This window comes from Engraulis encrasicolus, chromosome 22 (genome assembly GCF_034702125.1).
Source record: "Engraulis encrasicolus isolate BLACKSEA-1 chromosome 22, IST_EnEncr_1.0, whole genome shotgun sequence".
NCBI classification, from domain to species: Eukaryota; Metazoa; Chordata; class Actinopteri; order Clupeiformes; family Engraulidae; genus Engraulis; species Engraulis encrasicolus.
The window spans coordinates 48,896,881-48,924,783 of NC_085878.1; the positions used below are offsets into that span (position 1 = coordinate 48,896,881).

The 27,903-nt window shown below is 42.5% G+C and overlaps 1 protein-coding gene across 2 annotated transcripts; it reads right to left on the reverse strand.

Moving 5' to 3' along the window:
- Positions 1–1,254: 1,254 nt before the first annotated feature.
- Positions 1,255–26,227, reverse strand: LOC134438325 (transient receptor potential cation channel subfamily M member 1-like). 2 transcript variants are annotated; one of them, XM_063187870.1, is made up of 27 exons: positions 26,144–26,227; positions 22,903–22,979; positions 22,444–22,624; positions 22,047–22,260; positions 19,376–19,500; positions 18,979–19,150; positions 17,305–17,479; positions 16,890–17,013; positions 16,547–16,619; positions 16,260–16,360; positions 15,832–15,999; positions 15,024–15,158; positions 14,830–14,880; positions 14,489–14,629; positions 14,213–14,242; positions 13,814–14,106; positions 13,170–13,398; positions 12,428–12,559; positions 11,746–11,868; positions 11,273–11,401; positions 10,528–10,779; positions 9,368–9,560; positions 8,294–8,314; positions 7,707–7,851; positions 6,970–7,175; positions 5,226–5,358; positions 1,255–3,046 (listed from the first exon to the last, which is right to left on the reverse strand). In XM_063187870.1, exons 1-27 carry the CDS (start codon positions 26,225–26,227, stop codon positions 1,570–1,572), a joined length of 5,184 nt encoding a protein of 1,727 aa, XP_063043940.1. In that variant the 3' UTR covers positions 1,255–1,569. The 2 variants fall into 2 exon arrangements, with proteins under 2 accessions (XP_063043940.1, XP_063043939.1); XM_063187869.1 differs by having other exon boundaries at positions 11,746–11,865; positions 12,407–12,559.
- Positions 26,228–27,903: the final 1,676 nt, after the last annotated feature.

A 27,903-nucleotide genomic window follows, 5' to 3' on the forward strand; every position in this document is an offset into this window, starting at 1 on the left:
CGCTGTGGAACATAGGGCCTAAATTTGAGGATCATGGAGCAGCAGGAATATGCTGTGGGACCAATGGGCTGTGGGAGCAGTGGGCCTAAAAATTCATGTTAAAAATCTTAGTGATGTGGGAACATAGACACGCTCCCTAGCTATTAGCAATGTTCTGCCCTAAAGTTTCTTGAGGCTGTGGGTCAACCAACGCCCCAACCCAGTAAGAACAGGTTACGTGGCGCTATTCCGACATGTCGCTATTCCGACATTGATGTCTATTGACGGAATACCGGCGCGAGTTATGCAATTTCTTTGGTTTGTGCTACGTTGCTCAGCTTTTACTAAGTTTAGGGAGAGTGCATACAGTTACCCTAACCCTAACCCTAACCCTGACCCTAACCCTAACCCTAACCCTACGGTATGTCAGCTGTCTGAATAGCGGTATGTCGGAATAGCGGTATGTCGGAATAGCGATTGCCCCCCGTAAGAACAAGCTAGATGTCTGGACAGAGAACAGAATTTTGTTTTTCCCTCTCCCCCTTCTTGTCAATATCGGTTATGAGACTGTTTGCATAAGATCTAACTCTCTGTGAATGCTTTGGAGAGATATGACCCACTGAAGTTTAGTGATCGAAAATCACACACATTTATGTTTTCATTTGTTCTGACCTGGTGGGCCAAATGTTTGCCATAGGCCTACCCGGGGCGGATTTGGCCTGTGGGCCTTTGTTTGGAAACTAAGGGGCTAAAAAAATATTGAAACACACTTAGATAATGTTGTAGTCACCGTTTGAAATCTCCTATGGCTCACAGCTCTGATAGTCTTCACTAGGAGAAGCTATGTCTGTGGGAGTAGCCGATGGGGTGCGAAAATCGCAAAGATGTCTGCGCCCAGTCAATCCGAAATTCTGCTAGTGCCTTGAACCGCCCATTGCCAGTCTAGGTTAATCTATGTCTATGCCAACGACATTGTCAAGAAGAAACGCTACGCTAATATGGACAACATGGAGGAGAGTTGTGTCGGAGGTGGTAGACGAGTCTTCTCCGTCGTAGGCTATATTTTGTATTTAGATGAGGAAAGTGGGCCCTCACCCAATACATAGGCCTACAATGTAATGACAACTCAATTCTGGGCCCCCTCTCTCCCTGGGCCGGGACAAATGACCCCTTTGTCCCCCCCCCCATTGTCAGCTTCCCTGCTGCACACAAGGTACAGTAGGCCTACAGAACATCATACAGAAATAGAGGTAGGCACTGTAGCAGAGTGTTTTGGTTTAATGAGGTGAATTACATGATAAACATATGCAGACATAATGCAAATTACAGTAAAATGTACTCACACTTATATAATAGTAGGCCTACATTCAGATATACTTACACTCACAAATAATTTACAAATAATTTATTCTGATATACAGTACAGGTATTTACTATTTACACATAGTTATGCTGATATACAAGAACACTCATTACTACAATATAATCATGTCTTGACTATACAATATTATAACAATCTTTTTCAAAAAAGGTTACATCCCATTGAATATTCATAATACAATTGCACTTTGACAAACAGAAGTAATCAGATTATTTCTTTTTTGAGTGGTGCTTGTGGCCCCCCTCTCGTGCTCTGGAGAGATTCTGTTCACTCCTCGCTAATGGAGAGCCTCTGTCTGCACTCTCACTAGATCTCCTGCTTTTGCGTGGGTTAGCATTTAGGCTTTTGGAACGTGAAGGTGTATGCATTGGATCCATATATTGCTCTGATAACAACAAACTGTTTGTGTCTATTCTGGAGTCTCTTCTCTCTGCGTGTTGATTTGGCACTGTACGTTCTGCTGTTCCTTGAACATTCCTCATCAAGTCCTGTCTCAGTTCGTGATTTACCCCTAGAGTATCATAGGAATGCCTCCTCTGAGATGGATCCCACACCACCCCCTGAGGCATTAAGTGACTGGGAGGTGTCCTGTAATCCGACTGTGACACTCTGTACGCATTGGGAAGCAGTTTGGTAGTCGTGGCCAGTGGTTGGCTAACTGATCTCTTAACATATCTGCCACTGCTTTCCCAGGTCTGAATGTGTGCGTTGTGGTTGGCATGACTGAGGGGTGGTTGGCTTAGTGTTTGTTGAACGTAGTAGTGTTGCATGGCTCTGGCGTGTTCAAGAGGGTAGGATGAGGCTGGATCGAAGATCTGTTTGTTGACCGTTGGACCTCCAGGACTCTCTGTCGATGCTTCGACCGTTGCAAGCGATGATGAATCTGTAACTTGTTTGGCCATTCCCTGTACCTCAGCCGTTGACTTGTCTATGTTGATGACGGTAGATTTGTCATTGCATCCCTTCATTCCTTCATCAGATGACAGCAAGTCTACGATCAGTCCCGCCTCGTTCACCAGATGAAGTGCTGTGACACTGAGCTTTCTCTGTGGCTGCGGCACCTCTAAGTGAACTGCCGGTAAACTGAGCTTTCTGTCCGCCTTCACCGATGGAGGACTGGCAGCCGCTAAACTGAGCTTCCTCTCCTGCAGAACCTCCAACTGAACTTCTGTTAAACTCAGCTTTCTTTCCCGCTTCACCTCTGGAGAACTCGCTGCTAAACTAAGCTTCCTTTCAGGCTGCAACTCCGGAGGAACCACTGTCAAACTGGGCTTTCTCTCTGTCTGCACCGCTGTTAAACTGGACTTCCTCTCAGACTGCACCAGCGGAGAAACTGCCACTGTCAAACTGGGCTTCCTCTCAGACTCCACTTTTAACTCAGAAGCAGCGCCTACACCGTCCTGTCCTTTCGACTCCCTGCGCCCGCTAGGTAACGCAGGTAAGCCGTCGCTGCTGCCGACGCTGTCGTGTCGTGACCACAGCGTCGCCGTGTCACAGGTGGAGGACTTCCTGGAGCGGCTCTGGAGCTCGCTGGCGTCCACGCCGGTCAGCGCTGTCACGGCGGCCATCATGCGGTTGGCAAACTCCTCCAGCTGCACCAGCCGCAGGTCCACCGTCTGCAGGCAGGCCTTCATGGCGTGCTCCCTCTCGTTCACCTCCTCCAGGCGCGCTGCCATGTTCTCCACCCTGCACAAATGGCATCATACAATCATAATCATGTATACGTAAATTATGTGTGTTATTCAGATTTCATGCCGTGCTCTGTTCACTCTCATTCACCTACTCCCATGATACACCTACTCCCATTTCTATTGTAATCACATTTTCCCCACCCTATTTGTCACATCTCGGGCACAAAGAGCAGTGCCATGGAGCTCCAGTGTCGTGTGAAATTCAGCAACATATTGTTGCATTAATTCAACTTAAATGTTATGTTTCGAAGATGTTTTTCTGACACTTGATCATGCAGCACATTTGCTCTTAGCTAGGGATCTCTAAATTGCAGCTGTGAAAACTACTACCAGCTCCCAGTCGGCATTAGAATAGCACTCCAAAGATCCACAAGAACTGCCTAAACGCGGCCAATTCAGCCCAATCTGATTCCTTCAACTTTTATACTGTAAAACAATGCATCCAATTAAATGTAAAAAAGTAAGTTGCCCTGCTGCTAGCTTCGAACTCAAGTTGAGAAAGCCTCGAGTTTAGTTACCATAATCCTCAAGATGATTTAACTTATAAACTTCAGGGAGTAAGGAAATTCAACATTGCAAGCCAGAAAACATTAAAAGGTATAGAGTGGACTAGGTTCCTACAGAAAGCCTGACACATGTGTGCAGATCAAGTCTCTGTATCACAACAAAGTCACAAGTGACCCGTGTGACACATACCCTGGGCCTCAGCACAGAGGGCAGGTCATCCCAGGAAGTGACTTCTTGGCAATATATTGTGAATTTGTCACATGACAGCAAAACTCTAGCTGTCCAAATGTCATAGATTAGGGTAAACACATACAACAATCCATTTTACTTTTAAGGCAGTCAGAACATTGCTCTGTATGTGGTTGATTAGTGTTGGAGCCATTTTGGGTTTTTGTTTACTTAGTGGAAGGTGAAATGATGCCTATGATTGTATTGATTTGAAATTCTGATTTTGGTTAACAAAGTGTTTAGTTTAGGTTAAGAAATGGCATATGTGCCTTATTTCCTTTGATCATGTACAGCTGTCCCTAATTACTATACTATCTGTCACGTGACAGGACACACCTCCTTTGACGTGCCCCTGGTGCAAAGTGGCACTTTAATTAGACCACTCAATGTGTGTTCCACAGGTAGGATGGTAAAGAGGAACAGTTTTAGACCACAAAATTACCTTAGACAAAAATCTGTATATTTGGTTTATTTGGAACAGCATTTTGATTAGACAAGTCAACCGAACCTTTTGAACATCTCTTTAATTCAACACTCTATGCGTGCTTGAAACCTTGGATTGTGCGTCGGAACAATTTGTCACCTGCCTCACTTGGCGTTTGGGTAAAGCGCCGTTGCAATTAGTATCCATTGAGCCAGTATGAGACTTCATTAGATGTCCAGTTTGCAGCCTGGAATGGTGTGACTACTGTATGATTTCCACACAGTAAACCCCATGTATTACTGGCAGGTAGAGGACTTGTCATTCTCAAAACCAAATCCATACCCATAAAAGCCAAAATTTCCTCACAAATGTATGTGGAATGACACAGGTACATGTAGGAAACCAATTAAGTTTCTTTTTTTTAAACTCCGCCAAGGAGGTTATGTTTTGGGTCGCGTTGGTTTGTCTGTCTGTCTGTTTGTCCGTTTGTTTGTCTGTCTGTCTGTCAGCAGGATTACTCAAAAACTGATTTGGATAACATTTTGTGGAGTTGTTGTAAATGACAAAAGGAACATTTTGATGGTGATCCGGATCACGCTGCGGATCCAGCATTTCTTTTTTAAGATTCCACACCATTGCCGGATAGGACGAACTTTGACATTCCAGTTTCTAACTCCACAAAAACAAAGCACAAAGACTTGAAAACAAGTCCGACAGGTGGACAAAGATGTGTCCACTTGTTGCTTATCACAATCCGGTTGTAGAATAAAAGCACAAATATGAGAGAGTAACATGAAAAATGGTGGCGAAGATTGTGTTTTGGCCGATTAAAGAATGTGTTTCAGACGGACAGATGGACAGACAGACAGACCAACGGACTGACATACCCTCTAGGGCGCATCTAAAAATTAGGGTGTAACATAGTCTATCAAACAGCTTCCTTGGTGGAGGTCTGCACTCTCTGAGTGCATTTCTAGGTTTTTTTAACAGCCATAATACGTATATATGATCTCACCTGTCAGATGTGATGCGGATGCGCTCATTGTTGGAGGACTGCTCCTTGTCCTCTTTTCCTCTGAAGTGCTCTTCCACACACTGTTCCTCAAACTCATACAAAGCTTTCAGTTCTTCGGGGCTGAGGGCCAGTTCTTCAAAACAGAAACACAGTGCAATCTGATGAATTTAAATTCAGGACAACAGCACAAGCTAAGGATATTTTCAGACACCGAATAGTCAACTTTAAGCAAACTGAGCTCAGTCACCCCACTTCAGTTCATCTGGTGCTCACATACTGGGGAGTTTATTAGAAAGAGGACCGTTGTTCTTTTTTTAGTCCATAACAATTTTTTGGGGGGGTTGGGGTGTAATCTGTCTGAGTTTGTTCTAAGGTGTGACCAAAGAAACTCAAGAGAAAGAACAATCTCTTGGCGGGGAATGCATTGGCCACGGTGTAGTACGGGGGCGTTGCCTGAGGACACGAGTGGATGGAAAATTAACTCCCTTGCGCATGGTCGATCAGTGGGGGCGACACCATGATGGATAATTTGTGGCCAAGTAACGGCAGCTGTTGGTCAGCAGTAATTGCTGGGGGTAATTAATGACAGCTGACAGACATTCACGCTGTCCTATGACCTGTTCCACAGTGAATAACATTTCCGTACTCCCCTCGCCATCATTTCCTACTACGCTGTTATGACGTGAGTAAGCCCTCTTGTCTCAAGCCTCTTTGGGTGTGACGGAGTGTTCTGACCAAAGAAAGTCGACACAGAAGAACAATCTCTCGGGGGGAAATGCATTGGCCACCGTGTAGTACAAGGGTGTTGCCTGAGGACACGAGTGGATGGAAAATTAACTCCCTTGCACATGGTCAGTGGGTGCGAGACCGTGATGGATACAATTTCCGTACTCCGCAAAATCCGGAAACTCCGCGAAAATGTGCCGAAAGAGGATATCCGGTTGTCAGTGTTCAGTTTGTGGCCAAATTAACTGCAGTTGTTGGTCAGCAGTAATTGCTGGGGGTAATTAAGGACAGCTGCCAAACATTCACGCTGTCCTATGACCTGTTCCACACTCCGACCCTCGCGGAAGTGACATTGCATGCTTCCCTGATGCTTCCAATACTGACCGTAGAAGAAGAATAAAATTTCCGTACTCCCCTCGCCATCATTTCGTACTACGCTGTTATGACGTCAGTAAGCCCTCCTGTATATCTACTCTCCTTGGTTCTGACTGTCATGCCAATGAGCCTGACTCTTTGGTGTAGCGGTCAGAGCCTCAGTTTATTACCCCAAAAGGTCCAGGTTTGAGGCCCGGCTGGGCAACTCTATTCCCTTTCTCTACATAAGGGTTGAAAGGGATCAAGTGTGTGAAAACAGCAAGTCCAATAGCTCAAGATTCAAGAACTTCATTTGTCATGTGTCTTCATGTGCTGGCACAATTGGCAGTGAAATGAAATTTGCAACTGCTCTCCTCCGTGTAGAAAGTAATGTTAAATAAATAGTGGAAAAAGAAATAAAAAACTAAATAAAAAATACAAAAATAGCCCAAGTATTGAAAAAGCGGATGGCTTGAGCATAGCCCCCCCACCAGTGGAACACTGTAATGTTCTCTGAAAAAAATGTTACTACAGTACCATAGTACTACACCTCTATGACAATACACAGGGAGTTTAGTAATACAATACGACTTGGTCATTGCCATTCCGGTAACAGCTCATTTATAAAAGGGGCTATATGTTACTGCATTAATAGTGAACTCACTGAGTTTTTTGTCACGCTCGTCCACCTCTCCTTCCTTCTTGTGGTGGCAGCAACGTTTCAGCAGGCGCTTGAACAATATGAAGATGTGGCTGAAGACGATGAGGGGCGGTGGCAGCACCGGCCGATCGTGGAATGTCATGATCACCTGGTAACGCTGGAACTTCCATATCTGGTTGGAGATGGACTTCACCTCGAAGAACGTGTTGCTGAAGAAAATGAAGTCATTTCCGGAGATGTAAACAAGTTTTAAAGCTGTTCCATAATGGATGTTACATTCCCTCGACTCTGTGGAACCTTGTGTTTCTTAAATAGTGCAAGTTCACACAGCCTAAAAATGCAGTAAATTACAATACAAATACAAATACAAAGCAATTTATTGTCATTATACAAGGTACAATGCAATTTTAAGCCTCCCTACGAGACGAAGTACGAGTCCTTGGTAGATGTACACATTCCTGCAAGTGTGCAATATTGTACTAATCTTTTAAATGCTTATAAAGACTATTTTTTATTCATCAATTAATTATGAAGCACAGGGTGCGATTTGTCGGAAAACCAGAAGGGGGGATATTTCAGATTTCAAGCTATGTCAATGGAATTACATTAAACTGTGATTATATCGCCTAGAAAAAGTGGCGATATCAAAAACAGACGATCCCCCCCCCATCCCCCCCTACAAATCGCACCCTGATGAAGCATATCAGTACAGTATAAAGAACAGTAAGTGCTTGGCTTACTTGAATACGGCGATGAGCAGGTTGACGAGGAGGATGTTGGCCACGAGCAGATAGCAGGCCATGATGGCGGGGGTGAGCCAGGCTCCTGGGATGCAGGGCGGCAGCTTCTTACCGTCGTCGTCAAACAGGTTCTCCCCACACGGAGCTACCAAGAAAACACACACACAAGAGGTTTGTTTTCAGCTCAGGCTTCATCTGTACTGAGGTGCTATACAGTACCTGTAGGCCTGTTCATCATGTGTCACTTTACCAGTCTAAATCAAATTTGATTCATTAGCAAATACACATGGAAGAGCTGCTGTTTACAACATGCATCAAGCTCACAGTCCTTATTCTAACTTGTTTTGATAAAAAAAATGCTGTGTTTGTGTTTTAAAGCAAAGATTTGACAATAAAAATAAAAAAACAAACAACTGATCAACTAAACTACTAAGTAATTGATGTATACTAATATTAAAACTAATAAGTACTAAAACTAATACGTAATTGATTTATACTTGAAAAGAACATTTAGACTGGCATAAAAGTGCAATGTATGTGTCACTAATGTGCAAGCATCTATAATAGATATTACAGTATATACTCACGGTTTATCTCCATTGCATAAACTATCCATTTGTGAAGCGTTAAGATATAAAAGGAAAGAGAAAACCATTTGTTAGATAAATGCATCCCATTTGTCAAGCAAGTCATCCTAGTGATATACTCATCTTTGCTGTAGCTGAGCAATAATACATAGGGACTCATTTACTACAGGTCCAAAAGCAGGTACAATTTTATCAAGCCTGAAACATGGAAACTGATCTAGAGTGCATCGCCCAGAGAAATTACACAAGTGAGAAAATCTTCTCACATCTTTCTCTAAAGAGCAGAAAGTTAGCGTGTACCAAGTTTAGGCAAGAGTATTGAAATGGGAACAAATACATGTATGTATGTGAATAGTATGTGATTCACATATAGCCATTATAAATGAAGTTTAAATATGATGGCCAGACATAGAATAATAGGCATGATGCCTAAGTGTATAATATTTTTTTAACCAAAAGGAGACAGCTGAAGAATAAAAAAGGTGAAATGATTTGGCACACCCTTGCCAAATGTCAGGAATGACAGGTGAAATTGCAAACACACACCACATCCAGCTCTGCCATTTTTAAGCCTAAGTGCTAATTTGAAACTGTCACACATCAAACTCACTTTTCCTGTTGGTTTCACATTACACTACAGTGCAATGAAACAATAGGGTCCACTCAAAATGTATACCTTAGAAATTAATTAAATGTTTGTGATGGTATGGCAAGGTTGATGTACTGTACAAAGTTTCTTGCAGTCTGAAATAATGAGAAGTCTATTGTGTAGGCTGTGCAAAGTTTGATATCAATGACCAAATTAACCAAATGTCTTTTGACTGTCACTGGGGGAAAGGCCCCTAAATGAATCCCGATAACAAAATAAGATGATTTTCTACATTGAGTTCTATACCACTCTGTCATTACAGGTCAGGACAAATGCAAGGAAGGTGGATGACAAACTCTAAAAAGTTTCAAATTATTCAAATGTTGTTTAAAATGCCAAAAAAAAAATCAATACGGGGCATCGTCAGGCCTACAGCCCATATTGCCTAGGCATCATTATAGGCATCAGGAAGCTTAGAGTCTTACTATGAACTCTGGTCTTACGGTCTATGGAATCTGCAAAGACTTCTCCATAGATCATCCAGTAGGGCATGTAGAAGATGTTGCGGGCTAGCCTCCAGGTGGGCTCCTCGTCCGGGTGCAGGATGGCCTGGCGCGCCACCCCGAAACTCATCAGCACCACCAGCATGATCACCACGAAGTACAGCATGTCGATCATCTGAAATGCACAAGAATTATTACATTACACTGAAGTACAGCATGTCGATCATCTGAAATGCACAAGAATTATTACATTACACTGAAGTACAGCATGTCGATCATCTGAAATGCACAAGAATTATTACATTACACTGAAGTACAGCATGTCGATCATCTGAAATGCACAAGAATTATTACATTACACTGAAGTACAGCATGTCTATCATCTGGAATGCACAAGAATTATTACATTACACTGAAGTACAGCATGTCTATCATCTGAAATGCACAAGAATTATTACATTACACTGAAGTACAGCATGTAAATCATCTGAAATAAACACATGTAGACATCATACATACCACAAAGTACAGCATGTCTATCATCCGAAATGCACACATGAAGACATCATGCTTACCCCAAAGTACAATATGTCTATCATTTGAAATGCACACATCACGCATAATATACACACATGCATACCACCAAGTACAGCATGTCTATCATCTGAAATGCATACATCACACATAACATATAGGCCTCCTGGCCAAAAAAGTAGAATATCATGAAAAAATTGGCTTATTTCCAGAATTCCATCAATAATCTTAAACCTTCATAGATTACAGATTCATTGCCCACATTTTGAACTATTCCAATAATACATTTATTCTTATATATTTTGGCCTTTCAGCTAAAAATAAATAAATTATGAATAGAGGATTTCAGAAAATTAGAATATTGTCATGTGAAAAAGTTTGGGTCACATCAAATCAGTTGAAATTTGGTGCTTCCTAAATTACATGTCAATGTTCAATACTTGGTTAGGAATCTCTTTTCCTTAATCACTATTATGTATCATCTGTATCTATTATGTATCATCTGCAATACAATATGTTCTATTGACTGATTGAACCAGCAAAATACAATGTATGTAAAGGACCAGATATTGAAACAGCCACCGACGTGTATGCATTAGATCACTCACCATCTTGCCCATCATCATGACGTAGGGCCCCAGGTACTTGTTGACGCCGAAGATGTCGAGCACCCGAATGTACCAGAAGATGATGTCTATGCAGTAGATGACGCGCCCGTAGCCCATGGAGGGCTCTCCCTGTAGCCGTAGCAACAGGCCAATCAGGAAGAAGGAGATGGCCACCAGGTCCGTGATGTTCCAATACTCCTCCAGCCACACCTTCACCTTCTGCTTGATCTTACCCGGCTCCGACATCAGGATCTAACACACGCAAGCACAAATGTGAATGCAGTATGCAGCATGCGCGTGCATGCACACAGACGCACACAGACGCACACACACACACATAAACAACAACATTGTTAACACTTTCATTCAGAGCCCCCATTATAAGCTTGTTGCCTCCAAAACAGGGGTGCATTTCTCAAAAGTGTAGTTGTTAGCCAGTTAGCAACTTGGGTAGTTGTCAATGGGAAATTGCATTGCAAACAAAAAAAGTAGCTAATGTAGTTAGCAACTATGGCTTCGAGAAATGCACTCCAGTAATGACCAAGTAATGACCAAGTTCTGAAAAACTTGCGGCACTGTCATAGCAATGCTGTGATGATGTAGTTTTTTTTTTTTGTCCGTGACAGGCAATTCCATCTGGACCAAAAGACCATGCACAATTACTTGTTATCTAAGACATCACACACAAACAATTAGTAAATGGAGATAACATGCAAACAGCAAATGTGATGTCATAGTAACAAACCTGGCGCAGCTTCTCAAAGCCCAGGGTGACTATATAGGCGATGACAATGAGCTCCTGCACTGACGGCCAGCGCTCCATCTTCACTAGAATGATGTAGTTGTACAGCGCCAGGTAGGCAAGGTAGGCCGTCTGAAAAATAAAAACACATTATAGCAAGATAACACAGAATAGTAATACAGCCCCAGGTAGGCAAGGTAGGACGTCTGAAGAATAAAAACATAAAACACACAAAGATTATAGTTATACAGCTCCGGCTATACAAGACTAGATAGGCAAGATGGACGTTCTGGACAAAGGTACACCAGAATGATGTACAGTACAGTACAGGGCTAAATATTGTAGGCAATGTAGGCCTTCTGGAGAATAACAAAACAGTAGATCAAGGATTGTGTCACATTTTCATTATTCATCAGATGACAATGCTGGGCTCCCTAGGAGGAAGCTTTGTTATGAGAGGAAGCTTCAGAACTCACCGTGTTAAACCAGAACTTGGTGAAAGGGGCATTGTAGAACTCATAGATCTTTTTGCCAATGGGAACTCGTCTTCGACTCTTTTTATTGCTTTCCTCATCTTGGCCCTTCTTGGAGCCCCTCTTCTCCTCCTGAGAAAACATGAAGTCAAAGTGCACACAGTTAACATGTACAGTGTAGTACAGGTCATACAACTGAACATGTGCCAGATTTATTTCTACATTATGATGTGTTTTCTGATAGAGAAAAAGTACTGGAAGTTGTAGATGGCTGAAATGACATGAAGCAGGTAATACCAGTAGCACTATCTCTGTGTCTATGTTGTTCAAGTGACATGATTATGTATTAGGAGAGTTTGTTAAAGGTGCACTATGTGTACTATGCTGCTCATTGAAACTGTGCTGCCGATTGCCAAACTTGATATTTTCATGAGAATTAGCCAAATAATCAACTAATATTTTCTAGTATGACCAGAGTGCAGTAGGTTTTGCAGCTAAAAAAAGCCTATTTCTGTCATTCAAAATGGTGGACATGGAGAAGATTCCCCTTTTTAAGCATGAAAAGTGCATGAATTTGATGGTGGTGGAAAGTATTCATGAAAAAGCAAACATTTGTGAATGGGCAGCATGAATGCTGGAAAGAATAAAATATTGCACATTGCACATTTAAGCCTAAGCCATGTACCTTGTTGGACTTGTCATCTTTGTTGTCATCTTCTTTGTCCTCATTGTCAACGTAGCTCTGTTCTTCTGATTCTTCTCCCGTGCGAAAATCCAGCAGTAGAATATATAGTGGACATATAATCCCCAGGATTACCTATGTGAAATGGATGGCATGGCATGGCATAGCATTACATAATGGTTACAAAAGACCAACAAGAAAGCATTTATTTTACACTGGGAACATCATTGTCACTAATGGAGGTCTCACATGATCGTGTGCTCTTTTCTCGTTTTTGCTACATTCTGTACTGAGTCAAATTGATCACAAAATAATGTGTAACATTGATTTTCTATCAAGCATCTTGACTCTAGTTCTTACAACAGCATACTACATAATAATGGGCAGTCATAGGTAAGCAGTTAGGGTGTCAGATTGCTAGTCCAAAGAGTTTGACTCCCGATAACAGCATGGTAATGTCTCGAAGCACTGCTCCTTTGGGGCGCCGTTTGGTACAGCACCCTTGTGTGCAGTGAGCACTGTGTGCTGTGCAGCGCTGTGTCACAATGGCAATGAGAGTTTCCCATGTACATGACCGAGGTACCCTGATGGTACAATCCCCCCGCACTGCTCCTTTGGGGCGCCATTTTGGGCAGCCCCCTTGCACGTGCATACATGCAATGTTGTTGTGTGCAGTGAGCACGTTGTGTGCAGTGTCACAATGGCAATGGGAGTTTCCCCAGGTACGTAATGAAATGAACTCTACCTTCAGGCCATTGACTTTGCCCATGCGCAGGCAGCCCATCCACATGTCGGTGAGCAGCATCTGGCTGCAGGTGTGTGCGATGAAGTCCCGGTGCTTGGCCATGACGGCCAGCTTCAGGCAGGTGGAGTTGCTCCAGTTCTTCAGCTCGTAGGTCAGCAGCTTCATGGCCACCTGCTCATCCTGCTTATACGACTGATCCAGCACGTCCAACGCCAACTGACCAAACTCCCTGCAGAAGGAGGATACAACACAACATGTATGAGTATGGCGACACACACCCACACACATGCAACGCACGCACGCACACACACGCACACACACGCACGCTCATCATACTTTTTGCAATGATTCAGCAGGTCATACAGCAGCTGTCCTAACTCCCTAAGGGAAGAAAAAGGGGAGATGGGTGAGGGAGAATTTTACACGTTATTTTATATTACTTGTTTGGTAATTCTTCAGACAAGTCGTAAAAAAAGAATGGGGAAAGAGGGGGAGAGGAAAAGTGAAATAATCCCTCCACAAGAGCAATATTTTTTTTTACAAATTTCATTGATATAGTGTATATGGTTTCAGCAACTGGCTATTAGCATATGTGTCTGTGTCTTAACAAAAACGGTCAACATGATCATCATTAATAGACATACTTGGAGTTGTTCTCGAGGTCCTGTAGGATGTCCTCCACCAGGTCGCTGTGGGCCGACTCGTGGGCCATGGCCTTGTAGAGCTTGCAGGCCACCAGGGCCTTGGCCATGGCCTCCTCGCCCCGCTGCCACAGGAACAGCGCCATCTTCTGGCGCCTCATCAGCACCGCCCACACCAGCAGCTCGTGGAAGGGGTACTTGAAGCGGCTGATCTCTGGGTCGTCCAAGTCAAACTCCATCTCCTCCTCCTTCTTCTTCTTGGTCTTCTTCTTGCCTTTCCCAGGCGGGTCGTCGTCCTGTGTAACAACGGTCAATGTAACTTGTTGAATGAATAATACAGAACATCTGCATGTAGCCACACAATGCTTGAGAATTACATAAGTGTTGATGCATGTTTATTACCTCCATTCCAAGAAGCATCAGCGCTTTAGGCTGGAAGCAGAAAAAAACGTTTTTTTTTTATCTTGAGTGAAATCTGACATTTTTATTTTAACTATTCACATATTGTCAAAGTAGAATCTTATCTGAGAAAATGTTTGACTAAATTGAACTACTGAATACATACAAAGGACAGCCAGACAGTTCTATCACACTTTTTCTCTTGAAATATTGGTACACTTTGTTGTATGTTTATATTTGGGTTTTTGCTCTTTTTAACAACAATTTCACCACTCTTACTCGCTTGAGCCCATAGAGACTGTTGTATAGTGTGCGGAATCCTTTCCGAGTGTAGTTGCAGCGATAAGCCCCTCCCATTAAGAATTCCAGGACCAGGCCGATGTCAATGAGGGTGATCTGATAGTTGGGTGGTAGGTTTCCCTAGCAGCATGAGAAAAAAGAAGGATTTAATCATTATGTCACAGAAAAGTAAATATCAGTTTAATGAATATATGAATTAAATACATGCATTGTTTACATGAAAGGGTCTGTTTGGAGATTCAGTTATTCTAGCTTTCAATGACAAAAAGGAAATGAGAACATTTCAGGATGTGTGCGTTATGATGAAATAAAACAATTACCTTTTTCACATCTCTCACAACAAAATGCAACGTGTTTACTGGCCCGAGTTTCTATTGAAAAAAAAAAGAGTTGTATCAAGCACCATCGTCTTTCCACACCTTTTAGTAAAGACACCATCTGCACTTATACAACAACTGACAGCAAGTTCTTATACTACAATACTACAATCAGGGATAAATGCAGCCTCCATTACCGTATTATAGAGCTCCTCCAGGCGAGGGATTGTTAGAAAGTGATGGATGTTCACTCCTGTCTCGATCAGCAGTTTGACAAAGTCCACTCTGTCCATGACTAGGGCGTCCATCATAGCCTGCTCCAGAGAATTCACCTGTGCCACAGTCACGTGGAGTCAAGACAGAGACATATGCAAGACAGTTGCTCGTGACTTAACACATTTGGCAAGCCTCAGTTGTATTCCCATGACCACAACACGTATAACTTCTGTTATCATTATCTTGTTGTCTGATGTTTGCCATCTAAGATCTTCTGGTGATGGTCCTGGGAAAATATGCACTTAATAACAGTACAGTGACATAATACATAAATATAAACAGGTTTTGATAGTAAGCCATATGTCTATTTAATCTATTTAAAATAGAACTAGAAATGCGACCTACGCCAAGGAAGTTGTTTGATAGAAGATTTTACTATGTTACACCCTATTTTTATTTTACGTCTCTCTGCCTTCGTCTTATGAAGTTAGAAATTGGAATGTGAAAATTTGCCCTGTTCCGCAATTCAATTTGCTGTCACTAGGGGCGTCTAGACTTCTAGGCTAGCAATGGGGAATAATCTTTTTTTTTAAATCCTGGTTCCGGTTTGTGATCTGAATCTCCACCAAAATGTAATCACTTATCCTGCTGGCAAACAAACAAACAAACAGACAAACATACAAACAGACAGACAGACAGATACTACAGACAGACAAACCAACGTGACCGAAAAACATAACCTCCTTGGCGGAGAATAAACAAAACGAATTTTGGTAAATGAGTGAATACCCAGTTGAGCATCTCCAGTTTGCGAGGATCTGTCTCCTCGGGGGGCTCAGGTTTGGCCTTGGCACCTTTTCCCTTTTTGCCACGCGGTGCCTTCCCTTTGCTGCCGTGGGCCGTGCCTGGACTCTTGTCACCCTTAGGGGCACTCGTGGTGGGCAGGACTGTCCCTACCTTTAATGTTATAGAGGAGGAAAAAAACACAAGCAAGCACATTTACATTTCACCAAGACTGTGACATAGCCTACCGACACAAGACCATATATTTTCATACAGTAGGCCTATGTGTGTTTTGTGTGTGCATGTCTTTGTGTGTGTGTGTGTGTGTGTGTGTGTGTGTGTGTGTGTGTGTGTGTGTGTGTGTGTGTGTGTGTGTGTGCGCGACGTGCGTGTGTGTGTGCGCACAAGCAAATAAATGTGTGTGCTGGCCTTACGGGTAAATGGTGACCGTAGACAAAGATCTGACTGCGGGCGATATCTACTCTGTTCCATGCCAGCGCCAGGCTCAGCTGGTCACAGGCAGAGGCATTTGTCCCTGTGGATCATTCAACACCGTAAAATATTCACAAACCAACATTGTCTAATTGCCTAAGTTAACATTGTGGCCCTTATTTTCAAAGGCAAAATTTCTATATCATATAATGCTACTGTCCCAAAGTACCCTCGCTTGGTAGGTTCATTAACCAACATTCCTTTTTAAAAGTCTCTGGTTTAATCTTACCTTTTAGAAGAGCAGAAAGGATTGCCATCTCAATGTCCTGTTGGCCCTCTGAACCCATACGAAAAACTGTAATCTAGAGGGAAAAAAGAAAAATATGAAGCAGTGGTGCAAGCAGTGGTGCAATGCAACTTGAGAATAGCATACCCAAAACTTGATTCGCAAAAACCTTCAAAACATTGTTATGAATGTCAAAACTAATACAAGACAAGAAAGACAACTGACAAGAAAACTGTCTTTCAAGATATTATTATGATTATGATTGTGATTGTGATGATATTATTATTATTAGTAGTAGTAGTACTAGTAGTAGTAGTGTGGGTAGGGGTAGTGTTAGTATTAGTACCAGTTCCCTCTTGGTCATGCAGTCCATGACCATGAGGAAGATCTGCTGAGCTTGACTCCTGGTGTAGTTGAAGGTCTTTTGGATGGTGATCAGCAGCTGGTCTTTCAAGTTGTCACTAATTATCCTGAATAGAAGAGTATAGGACAGAAGAGAAAATGAGATTGAAGCATCATACAATGTATAAAAATTTACAAAATAATCCTGGGGACATGCGTGCAAAAATGTTTTACTATATTATCCTATTTGCTATAGGAAATACCAATGCATGTGCAGTCAGAGGGAGTGTGTCAACTTTGTACATGCTCGCTGATGTAACTGCAACTGCTTGATTTTTAAACTAAAAAAAGAATTTACATCTAAATATGGTTGACAAGAAGTGTGTAGTATGTATTGTTGTTGATGGCCATACTCGTACCCATTTTCCTCCGAGTACTTATGTGCAAAGGAGATGATGTCGGAGGCTCTCCCGGTGCCGTCACACACCACCACGGGAACAGGAGGGTCCTCACGCAGACACTCGCACACCGTGGCAATCACGTTGGGCCCACCTTCCAGAATTAGCACCACAAGAGGGACACCCTGACCCAGGCCTAAATAAGCACACACACACACACACACACACACACACACACACACACACACACACACACACACACACACACACACACACACACACACACACCCTCAAGAGTCAGCAACATCTGAAGCATCCTTACCTGCCTTTGCAAACATAAAAGACACACACACAGAAATATATGAACACACATTATCGTTTTTATTATAGTGGTGTGCAACCAGTGAAACAAACAGTAACCATCCACTAAATATGGTACAGCAGCCTGTGTGTGTGTGTGTGTGTGTGTGTGTGTGTGTGTGTGTGTGTGTGTGTGTGTGTGTGTGTGTGTGTGTGTGTGTGTGTGTGTGTGTCCACACTCTCTGCAGATTCTACCCTTGACAGTGAAATTAACCACCGGATCAACAAAGCCTCATCAGCCTTTTGGCACCTTAGAAAGAGAGTATTTGACAACAACAACCTAAAAATCAGCACCAAAGTAGCTGCCTACAATGCAGTCTGTGTCACCACCCTACTCTATGGAGCAGAAACATTTTCCCCGTACAGACGCCACATAAAGAGCCTGGAGATGTTTCACATCAGATGCCTGCAAAAAATACTCCACCTGTCCTGGGAGGACCGCATCCCCCATACTGACATTTTGACTGCCACCGGCACCACCAGCATGGAAGCAGCTCTGGCCAAGAGGCATTTACGCTGGGTTGGCCACACTATTCGCATGCCTGACTATCGCGTCCCACACCAAGTCCTTTATGGACAGTTGCTCAACTCCAAGCGGGCTGCAGGTGGCCAGAAGAGAAGATACAAGGACTTTACCAAAGAACTGCTGAAGCGCTGCAACATTAACCCTGACCACCTGGAGAAAATAGCATCCAACAGACCAACCTGGAGAGCCATGTGCAGCAAAGCAGCTGAGCAAGTCAACGACACCTTTATTCAAAGGAGGACTGCAAGACGTGCCCAACGACACCGGCAGGCAGACCCCACCTCCCAATCATCAGGACATACCTGCTCCATCTGTGGAAGAGTGTGCGGCTCCAAAATTGGCCTCCACAGCCACATGAGGTGGCATCAACGGCAACAACAACAGCAACGTTGACCAACACCCCCCCACCCCCAACCCCTCACACCCCCCGGACCCACCCCCCTGGAACAAGCATCATCATCGGACACGATGGACAGCTAAGATGTGTGTGTGTGTGTGTGTGTGTGTGTGTGTGTGTGTGTGTGTGTGTGTGTGTGTGTGTGTGTGTGTGTGTTGGTAAAGCAAGTGATACGAGGACTTGAAACTATATGAGGACTTCTGAAAAAGTGAAGAATTTCAGTTACACATATATCCAGTAGCTGAGGCTTTTTTGATTATTTAAATTATTATTCAGATTATCTTGTTTTAAATGTTAGTTAGTTAATTGATTATTCTATGTAGCTTTGCAACCACTATCCCTATGAATGTGTGGCATTCATGACAGCAAAGAAAGAATTTCACTGTGCGACGTGCACACGATTTGTACTTACGAGTGTTGATTTTTTGCATGGAGATATGTTTTTCCAATTGTCTGCGCAGTTTGACTTCTGCTCCATATTTGCCGTGAGTCCCATTGTCCACCAGAAGAAAATGTGAGTGGTTGCCGTTCAAGGCGGACAGCTTGCTCATCGGGTTTGCCATTGACTGGTATGGCTTTGTCACCTGCACAGGAGACCTTGTGATATTAACCTACTAATTTTATTTGCCTATAATTTGACTATGAGATGTTTGCCTGTATACAGACTACAGAAATAGCAGTTTTATGATAATGTGCTTTATACTGAAAACATGCACTAAATATATATATAAATGCCTATACAACTGCATACAAATGCAGACAGTACAGTGTATAGTTCCATTTAGTATATCTGGCAGTATCAGACTTACATCTTGGCCTATGAGGTCCTCCTTATTCTCCAGGATCCCCCAGGGGGCGATGCCTATGGCACACACTTTTCCTCTGGACTTACTGGAGTGTTCTTTCAGTGCATCTCCCACATGCCGCATCACACCTGTAAATCAGGCAGATTATGTGCAAAAGTTTGGTATTTTTTCTGATATTCAGTAAATAACCAAAGTGTAACTGTGTGGAAGTCATAGCCAGATGGATGGGGAGGTGGTTATATGATCAGAGGGTTGCAGGTTCGAATGCCAGCTCGCCTCACCTCACCTCTCTCCAATCCCCCATCCATGGCTGAAGTGCCCTTGAGCAAGGCACTTAATGGCACATCGCTCCAGATACTGTAACTAATACACTGTAAAATAACTGTAAATCACTTTGGGGATAAAGGCATCAGCTAAGTGTAATTTCAAGTATAGTAGGCCTATAACGTATAGCCTAACTGATTTCCAAGTTGGGATTGAACAGTACATTAGGCCTATGTATTTTTAAATTCACGTTGTCTGTAACTAATTGCATGGATATTGTTCTGAATTATGTTAATCCATTTTGAAGTTAAGTCTAGGTGTGTGTGTGTGTGTGTGTGTGTGTGTGTGTGCGTCTGTGTGTGTGTGTGTGTGTGTGTGTGTGTGAAGATGAGTGAGTTTTATCTCCTTGCTTTTATACATACTTCAAATGCTGTTTTATATTCATTTGTTTTATAAGCTTGTTTTTAAGAAGTGTTTCACTTTGCTTATGATTTGTAAGTGTCTTTTCCCCCCAATGCAGTTCTGCCATGCCGCGTTTTGATTGCCTACAAAACTTAACCCCTCTCGGTCACAGGGAGTTCTGTCTGGGGTAGTAGCTAAAATAACTAGCCAGTAAGATTCGTTTTTTAATTTATTTTTTAAACTTTTGTCATTAACAACAAACCAATCAACCAAGAAAAAACACAAAAAAACTGTGCCTAGACCAAAACATGTTCTAACCTGTCTTTATTGCCTTGCTGGTTTAGCCACGGTAGCATTTTGTTAGCATAACCAAAACGAAACGGTGTTGTGTTTCCCCCCACATTCCTAACCCTAACGGTCATTTCATTAGTGTGGTATCTGAAATTAGAATTCAGTAGCCTATGCATGCATACATCTTCGCTCTCGCTGGTGATCGGTCTTCTCGTGATCATGCTGTTTTCGCAGGAGAACGGCTGTCCACGCTGCGCACTGATCATAAAAAAAGTGTTTCACGGGGTCGACTTGTGCGACCGCTGTAGGCTACTCGAGGAACTAGATTTAGGAAAGGTCGCTGGCCATGGTGCTGAAGGACCGAGCTTGTAACAGTTGAAACGATTCTCGGTCTCTGGAGCACGGGTCTCCAACTGAGAGCTCGGACAGTAGGCTATGCGTGAACTCTGAGCGAACACCCTCTGGCCCGTTGTTGGGAGAGCGAGCAGAACCGAGGAGGGAACTCCGGACGAATCGATCGGGTGATGACACAGAGAGAGAGAGTGATCGGGGCGGATGGTGGGTGCGAGCGAGAATGCGAGTTTCTGCCTGGGAACTAGTGAGCGCGGAATAAACGCGGTGTAGATAATTGAAGGGCGTGCCAGATGTCATTGCAATGCAATTCCGTCGAATGGTGGCTGAGCGGAAAATGAGAATGGCTTGCCTGTCTTTTCGCGCCAAATACATCGGTTCTAAATTTTTGTTTTCTCATGGCAGCGCGACTCCAGCTGCGCACAACTCAACCTCTGATTGTTGGAAACCGCTGTCGGTCAAAAAAAGTAGCTCACGTGATTGGCTGCCAGTGTCTTGCCCCTCCTCACAACATCGTGTTTATAAACACAATCAATCCAGAGAATAGAGTGCAGGTGTATAGACTTGTAAAATTTCATTACACTTTTCCCGAACTTTTGTTTTTTATAAAACGTGCATTTAAGGCATGTTCTGTCAGTATACAATAACTTTAGCATCATAGCCTAATTTTGTACATTTGAAAAGGGAGTTTTTCCACACCCAGTTGTCACCATGGGGCTAGGCCTACATCTGAGTAGGCCTACCCTATTCCTGTGACTACATCCCTTGTTTTGGCCCTAACCTTTGGGCCTGGACTTAATGCCTCTTTAATTTTTACATATTTCTTCCTTCAAATCCATCATTTCATTTTTCTTTATTTCTTTATTATCTATTTAGCTATCTTTTCTATTTTGTCTTGTTTTCTCTATCTTTTCTACCTCACTCCATTATTTTTTATTTTTAACATTGTCTATCTATTTGTTAAACACTTTCAGCTGCATGCCTAGTATGAAACTGTGCTATATAAATACAGTTATTATTATTATTATTATTATTATTAGCCGATTCACATGGGATAAATATTACCCCCGGACCTCTGTGATTTTTCGTGGCGCATTCGGACGTGGCGCAGTCCCGTCTGAATCGGGCTATTATTATATTCACTTTTAAGTTAACTGAAAAGTAAAAACTATGCCCAAACCAAAACAATTCCTAACCCTAACCGTCAGTAGAGGCATGTCTTTGTCAAAAAAGATGTGCCCACGTGTAGCCTACCCCAGTAGCCTGAGTGTTATGCTCCTCTATGGCTTATTGTCTGTCTTATGGGCTGTCTGACTTATGGGTTGTCTGACCAATGGGTAGACCCCTGTTAAAAATGTAGGCCTACCTGTGCTGACTCCTCCGGTGAAGATCCAAGCTCCAGTAGTGACGGCAGCTTTGATTAACCCTTTCCCGATCACCTGCTTGAGCTTGTTCTGCAGGTCAAAGTTCTGCAGGCCTCCATGCACCGAGATGAGCAGGGTGGGGAGCTCCAGCTGCCATTCTCGCACCATCAGCTGGAGCAGCGAGTCTGCCTTGGTGTCGTAGGACACTCGGATGTACTAAGGATGGATAAAAAAAGAATAAACTAATAAACCCCCTTAGCTGCACTTATAGTTGGGCCAACATTATGAACACATTATTATTGAAACAATTTAGAATCTTTGCATTGTGCAATGTCATTTTCTTCCTGGTGCTTGCCTCAATCGGACACTGTAAACACATGAACACATATGCACACATACCATTGCCTTGTTGGTCTGGCCTCCTCCTCTGAATTCGATGGTGCCATAGGCATCTGTGGCCGATGCCTGTGTGTGTTTGGCAATGGACCACTTCTCCCCGTCCACTGGTGCCTCCTCACTTCTAGTTGTTACACCTGGGGGCAACGCAGCATGCTGACTGACAAGCTGACCACAGCTACACCTGTAGGAGGAGGAAACAGCTGTTTGTTGACCATGCCCAATAGCCCATTTCCCAGTTCAGAATAAGATATTTTTCTGTGACACACTCCACAACTGGTATTACAAGTGTGCCATTTTGAACGGTGAACTGTTCAGACTAGTGACGGCCATTTGTGTCAACTGACTCTATAATATGGAAGACTGGTTAAAAAAAAATCTTAACATATACAGTACTTACCACAAGTCCTGGTCCACAGTAAAACAAATTTGACAAACAATACTTTTTTTCAGGTTTCTCACCTCGTTGGATCCTTAGTGGGTATAATAGAAATACAGTCTCTCTTCTGAAAGGTCTTTTCAATCCATCCCTTTTGACTCTAATGGAGAGAACATATAAGGAAATGTGTCTATTGTACTAAATCTGTACATATTTACAGGATCTTAGTGAACAACATCAATGTCTATTCCATGTCTTCAAAACATGTTTTTTTTACTGGAATATGGTTTTGCCCCAATTCGATGATAACCTTTGAACGGGTTGAACTTGCACTAAATCATGTGCGCTAACACTATATACATTATGGATTGTTTACATTTTGGAGGCCAACACTTTCAATATGGATGACTTTTTGCTTGTGTGATAACTAACAAGAATTGGTACAAGTTATTGCGTGCTAGTGCCACTGTCTACTCTATAACACTGAGTCCTGAAAAAGTCAAGATGGCAGAAGTTTTAGGCCCTGATATTTTCAGTGGGTTTGGGGACATACTTCTGGCAGTTAGCCGCTTCACCATGTACAGTACGTACTTCTACACATGAGTTTTGTGTATCAACTCAAATCAGTAGGCCTACTGAAACACTGGTCATCATGACATCATTTGAAAGTCAAATCTGTTAACTGTAACTGACGTTATGCTTTTAATCTTTTAATCTGTACATTATAGTAGAGAAAAAGTCAATATGGAGCTCAAAGCATGTACTGTACACACTACTGTATGATGTATAGCCCACGGTTCCTGCTATAGTACTATCTATGGCTTTGAAAGAAGTGGAAAATACAGTAGTCCAGCATACAGAACAGTTCAAGCACCAACACAAAACCCTAATATTTTCACAATAAACTCGCTGGCACGTGCATTTGTGATTATTCCACTACTAGCCTACTCTTGGCTGGCTGTCATGCACTAACAGTTGGACTCACTGCAGCTGTTCCACTTTCTCTGCTGTTGTCAGATGGTTTGTAAACGTGCATCTAATCTGCAGCAATGCACTCGTAAAAAGGCCAAATAAGCTAAGCACAGTGGGATTGATTTAATCGGCTTTAACTCCGGTCCTTTCCCATCAGCCTCTTATGGCGTGTACGGATAACAATGCATGGCCATGCCAACAACAAATCCCTATAGGATGACAAGAAAGGGTTTGGTTTACAGCAATTTACCGGAATTGAGTGACCTGCCCACAATCTATCTATTGGTAAGAGTTTTATCGTTAATATGCAAATGTATTATATTATGCAGAACACAATAAAGATGGCCAAAATATGCCTCCAATGTTGCCTTCTTGACAAAGCGTAAAGGGTTTTGCCATGTAACTTATGTAATGTGACTGCTGGTTTGCAATCAATGTCATCATAATAGCTGCCCTTGACGAGAACCATTACTAACTAAATTAAATGGTTACCCTGAAAGAGCACAATAATGCCCTTGATGAAGCATGTAGGGACTTGCAGTATAATGAGTTATGCACCTGCTGGGGTGCAATCAATGACATAATATCGAGTTCCATTACTGTAAATGGGTACCCTTGATGAGAACCACAAGGAACCACATGGAACGCTTCCATTAACGCTCCATTAACTTGCCACGTGTCACCTGTTTTGGTCATGTCCGTAAAACATGGCAAGTGCAAGTCCACCTATATTACCTCCTGTCCCTCCCTTGTGACGCAAGACTTGCGGTCATCAATTACCAACGTTTTTATTCAATATCTTACAAAAGCTCAATTCAAATGTCATTCTCTCATTAACAATTGGGATATTAAATGGGGAAAAGTCCCCCAAGAAGTTGCTCTGCGTTGGTTTACAAGCAAGGAAACTTTGTCTTCTAGGTGACATGGAGCTAAGAGGCCAGAAGCCACAGAAAAAGGACAAGAGGTGGTAGTTTGATTTGCACACAATGGCATGACCCATGCACTTTGAAGATTGAGGTGCACAGTTCTGTGACTAGAAACTTCTCCTCAATAGCTCTTTTCTCCTTACCATATCAATTTGAGCTCCAGGACTACATGGATAATGACCAAGGTTAGCCTCTAACAACCAATCACACAAACTTGTTTACAGCATCAAACCTGTGCTGAACCATGTAAGTCCCTGAATAGGTAAAGTAGAAAGGGTGCCTAAATATTCCGGTTTCAAGTAGCCTAAATAAATTTAAAAATTATGAAGGAAATGTGCAATAAGCTTATTTTGGTAGTAAATACTAATGGAAAACTAGGTTTTGAAAGGGCAACACAATTTTTGATAAGGGTCATTTAATGTGAAATAAGACACTTTGGGGCCCGCCCAACACGGATTTCAATCCAACTTAGTGGTGGTGTTTTTAGTGGTGAGGTAGGACTGCAGAATTGTATTTGCATGAATCTGGCACCAATATGAAGGGAGAAACAGACTGAGAAAGACAGGACAGGACACTGTACATTAATACTTGATTATGTCAGCCAATTAAAGTCACAGAGAGATGGTTTTGATGTTATTTGAAAGCTCTTTTCTGGTTCTACAAATTACACAAGGGTATGGACACACACACACACACACACACACACACACACACACACACACACACACACACACACACACATTTGGGCAGAGTGTCAGGTTCAGTAGATACATATTGTGCAATACTTGCATATTTGGCAATTTACATAAATGCTATTTTATTGCAAATGTAAATAATCACAAATTGAATGACAAGACACATCAAGATCAGCTGCAGAGATTCAGTGACATGAAAATAGATGGCAACGCTGCTGGTTGATGAGAAGACTAAGTAAGCCAATAAGACTGTGACTGTGAGCAAATAAAAGAGTATTTACACAGGATTAAATCAGCAGATTACCCAGTTAAACTGGCTACCCAACTGATTCACTCTTCAACACAAAGATAATACAGTGGTGTCATCACAATGAGGGAATCTTTTTTTTTCATGTAGGGTGCAATTTGAAATTTGAATTGTTTTCTGATATGTTGCAGTTTAAATGAATATTTTTGTCACTTCCTTTGATTTTAATGTTTCTTTTATTCCTGCTTTTATCATTTCTCTCTTTCTCTAATGGTGATGCCTTCATTTTTTTCTTTTGCTGTGTTCTTGTACTTTCATATTTGTATGAACACATTGAACAACATCTGTATGAAATACACTATGCAAATACAATGTCCTTGCCTTGCCTTAGTAATGAAACATTAGTTTTACATGGTGCATGGTATGCACCCCTGGAAGTCAGCACCAGGTGGTACTGTATAAAGTTATTGTAAGTGCAGCTTACCTTTAAAGACCCTGACGTCGTTCTTTTTATGGATCCGTGTTTGAAGGACCCACTCTTCTTGCGTCCCGGTGCCCGGCTCTCCATGTTTCTCACGTGAACTGGTGCCTCTGCTGTGCCATCCGCCTCTGCATCAACAAGTGTCTACATCAGCCCCCTCTTCTTCTCCATCGGATTTACATTTACACAGCTAACAACATCCCATCTAGTTCAAAACTATAGCCTAACCCCAGTGCAATGCAATAGAAGTCTCCAATATAATCTACAGGACCACACAGTGTGCAGTACAGGACTAGACAGTATAGCTATAAATAATGCAGAATAGAAACTTGTAGCTTGTAACACCATATAATCAGGCTGCCGTGAGTGTCACGTGCCAATTGAAATCCCCACGGGGGAAAAAAAAGTCTGCGTGGCATGGCAAATAGAATACATTTTTGTTCTATCTGCCCAAGCATAAGCTGCCTTTGCCCTTTTCCATGCCCTCTCTCTCTTCATTTATCTCTCTCCCTCTCTCTCTCATTCTCTTCATCTCTCTCTCTTTCTCTCTCATTCTCTTCTCCTCTGTGTATAATCAGGCTTAGAGGGCCATTGCTCTTTAATGGCTCAGATTAAATGAGTTCAGATTGGAAATACTTCCAAATCTACTTTGTAAATGAAGTGCCATGATATATAAATATATTTGAAAAGATAAACGGAATGATATGTAGACAATAGGAATGCCAGTCCTCCATCTAAAATAAAACTCATTGATCACACTTGATTGGTATTGGCTTCAGGTGAGTGGCACACTGCACACATGTCCCAGAGAACACAAGGCATGGTAGTGCGTGCGTGTGCTTGGGGGTGGGGGTGGGTGGGTTGTTACGACACTGTGTGACAAGGGTGAAGCAGGCTATTAATCAGACAACAGTGTACCTACACAGCAAAACAGTGTAATTATGGTATGTATAATCATGTAAACACCATGTTATATTGTGCAGGGTGCAGTTTTTAAGTATATTCAGTGCATTGCATGCAGCCAGCACTATACAGGTGTTGGGTGTTAATACGCTGGGCAACATGGTGGAAATGTATACTGTACAGTATGTCAAACAAACATGGCGTCCCGTGAGCAGGGGTACTGGTAGATGTTTGGAACTGATCAGAGAGAGAGAGAGAGAGAGAGAGAGAGAGAGAGAGAGAGAGAGAGAGATGCTTGTAAGGGAGGTGAGAGGTAGCAGTCTGCCCCTAGAGCTCTAGGCCTTGTGGAACATCGCCATGGGCTCAGCTGTGTCCCACCACTCACGGCCTGGTAGTGGTCCAAAAAAGCTGCCTACTCTTACTGTCAATTTCTTCATGGTTAAAAATGACACGGTTAACTGTGAGGACTGATGCACATAAAGGTCTTCCCAAAACTGTTAAGGGGGAGACTAACACATACATTTTTTTTTTCTTAAAGGTACACTGTGCAGGAAATGGTCAAAAAAGGTACTGCAACTATGCTGCTCATTGGAACTGGGTTGCCTATTGCTAAATGTGATCTTCTCATGAAAGTTAACTACGTAATTAACTACTAGTATGGCCCAAGTACCGTCATTTTTCAGCTAAAAACGGCTATTTTTGGAAATTAAAAATGGCGGACCATGGAGAAGACCCTTCTTTTCATGTATGAAAAGTGCAATTTTTCCAGTCATAATGAATACTTAGAATTTGATGGTGGTGGTAAGTATTCATGAAAAAGGTTACATTAGTGAATGGGTAGCATGAATTCTGGAAATAAA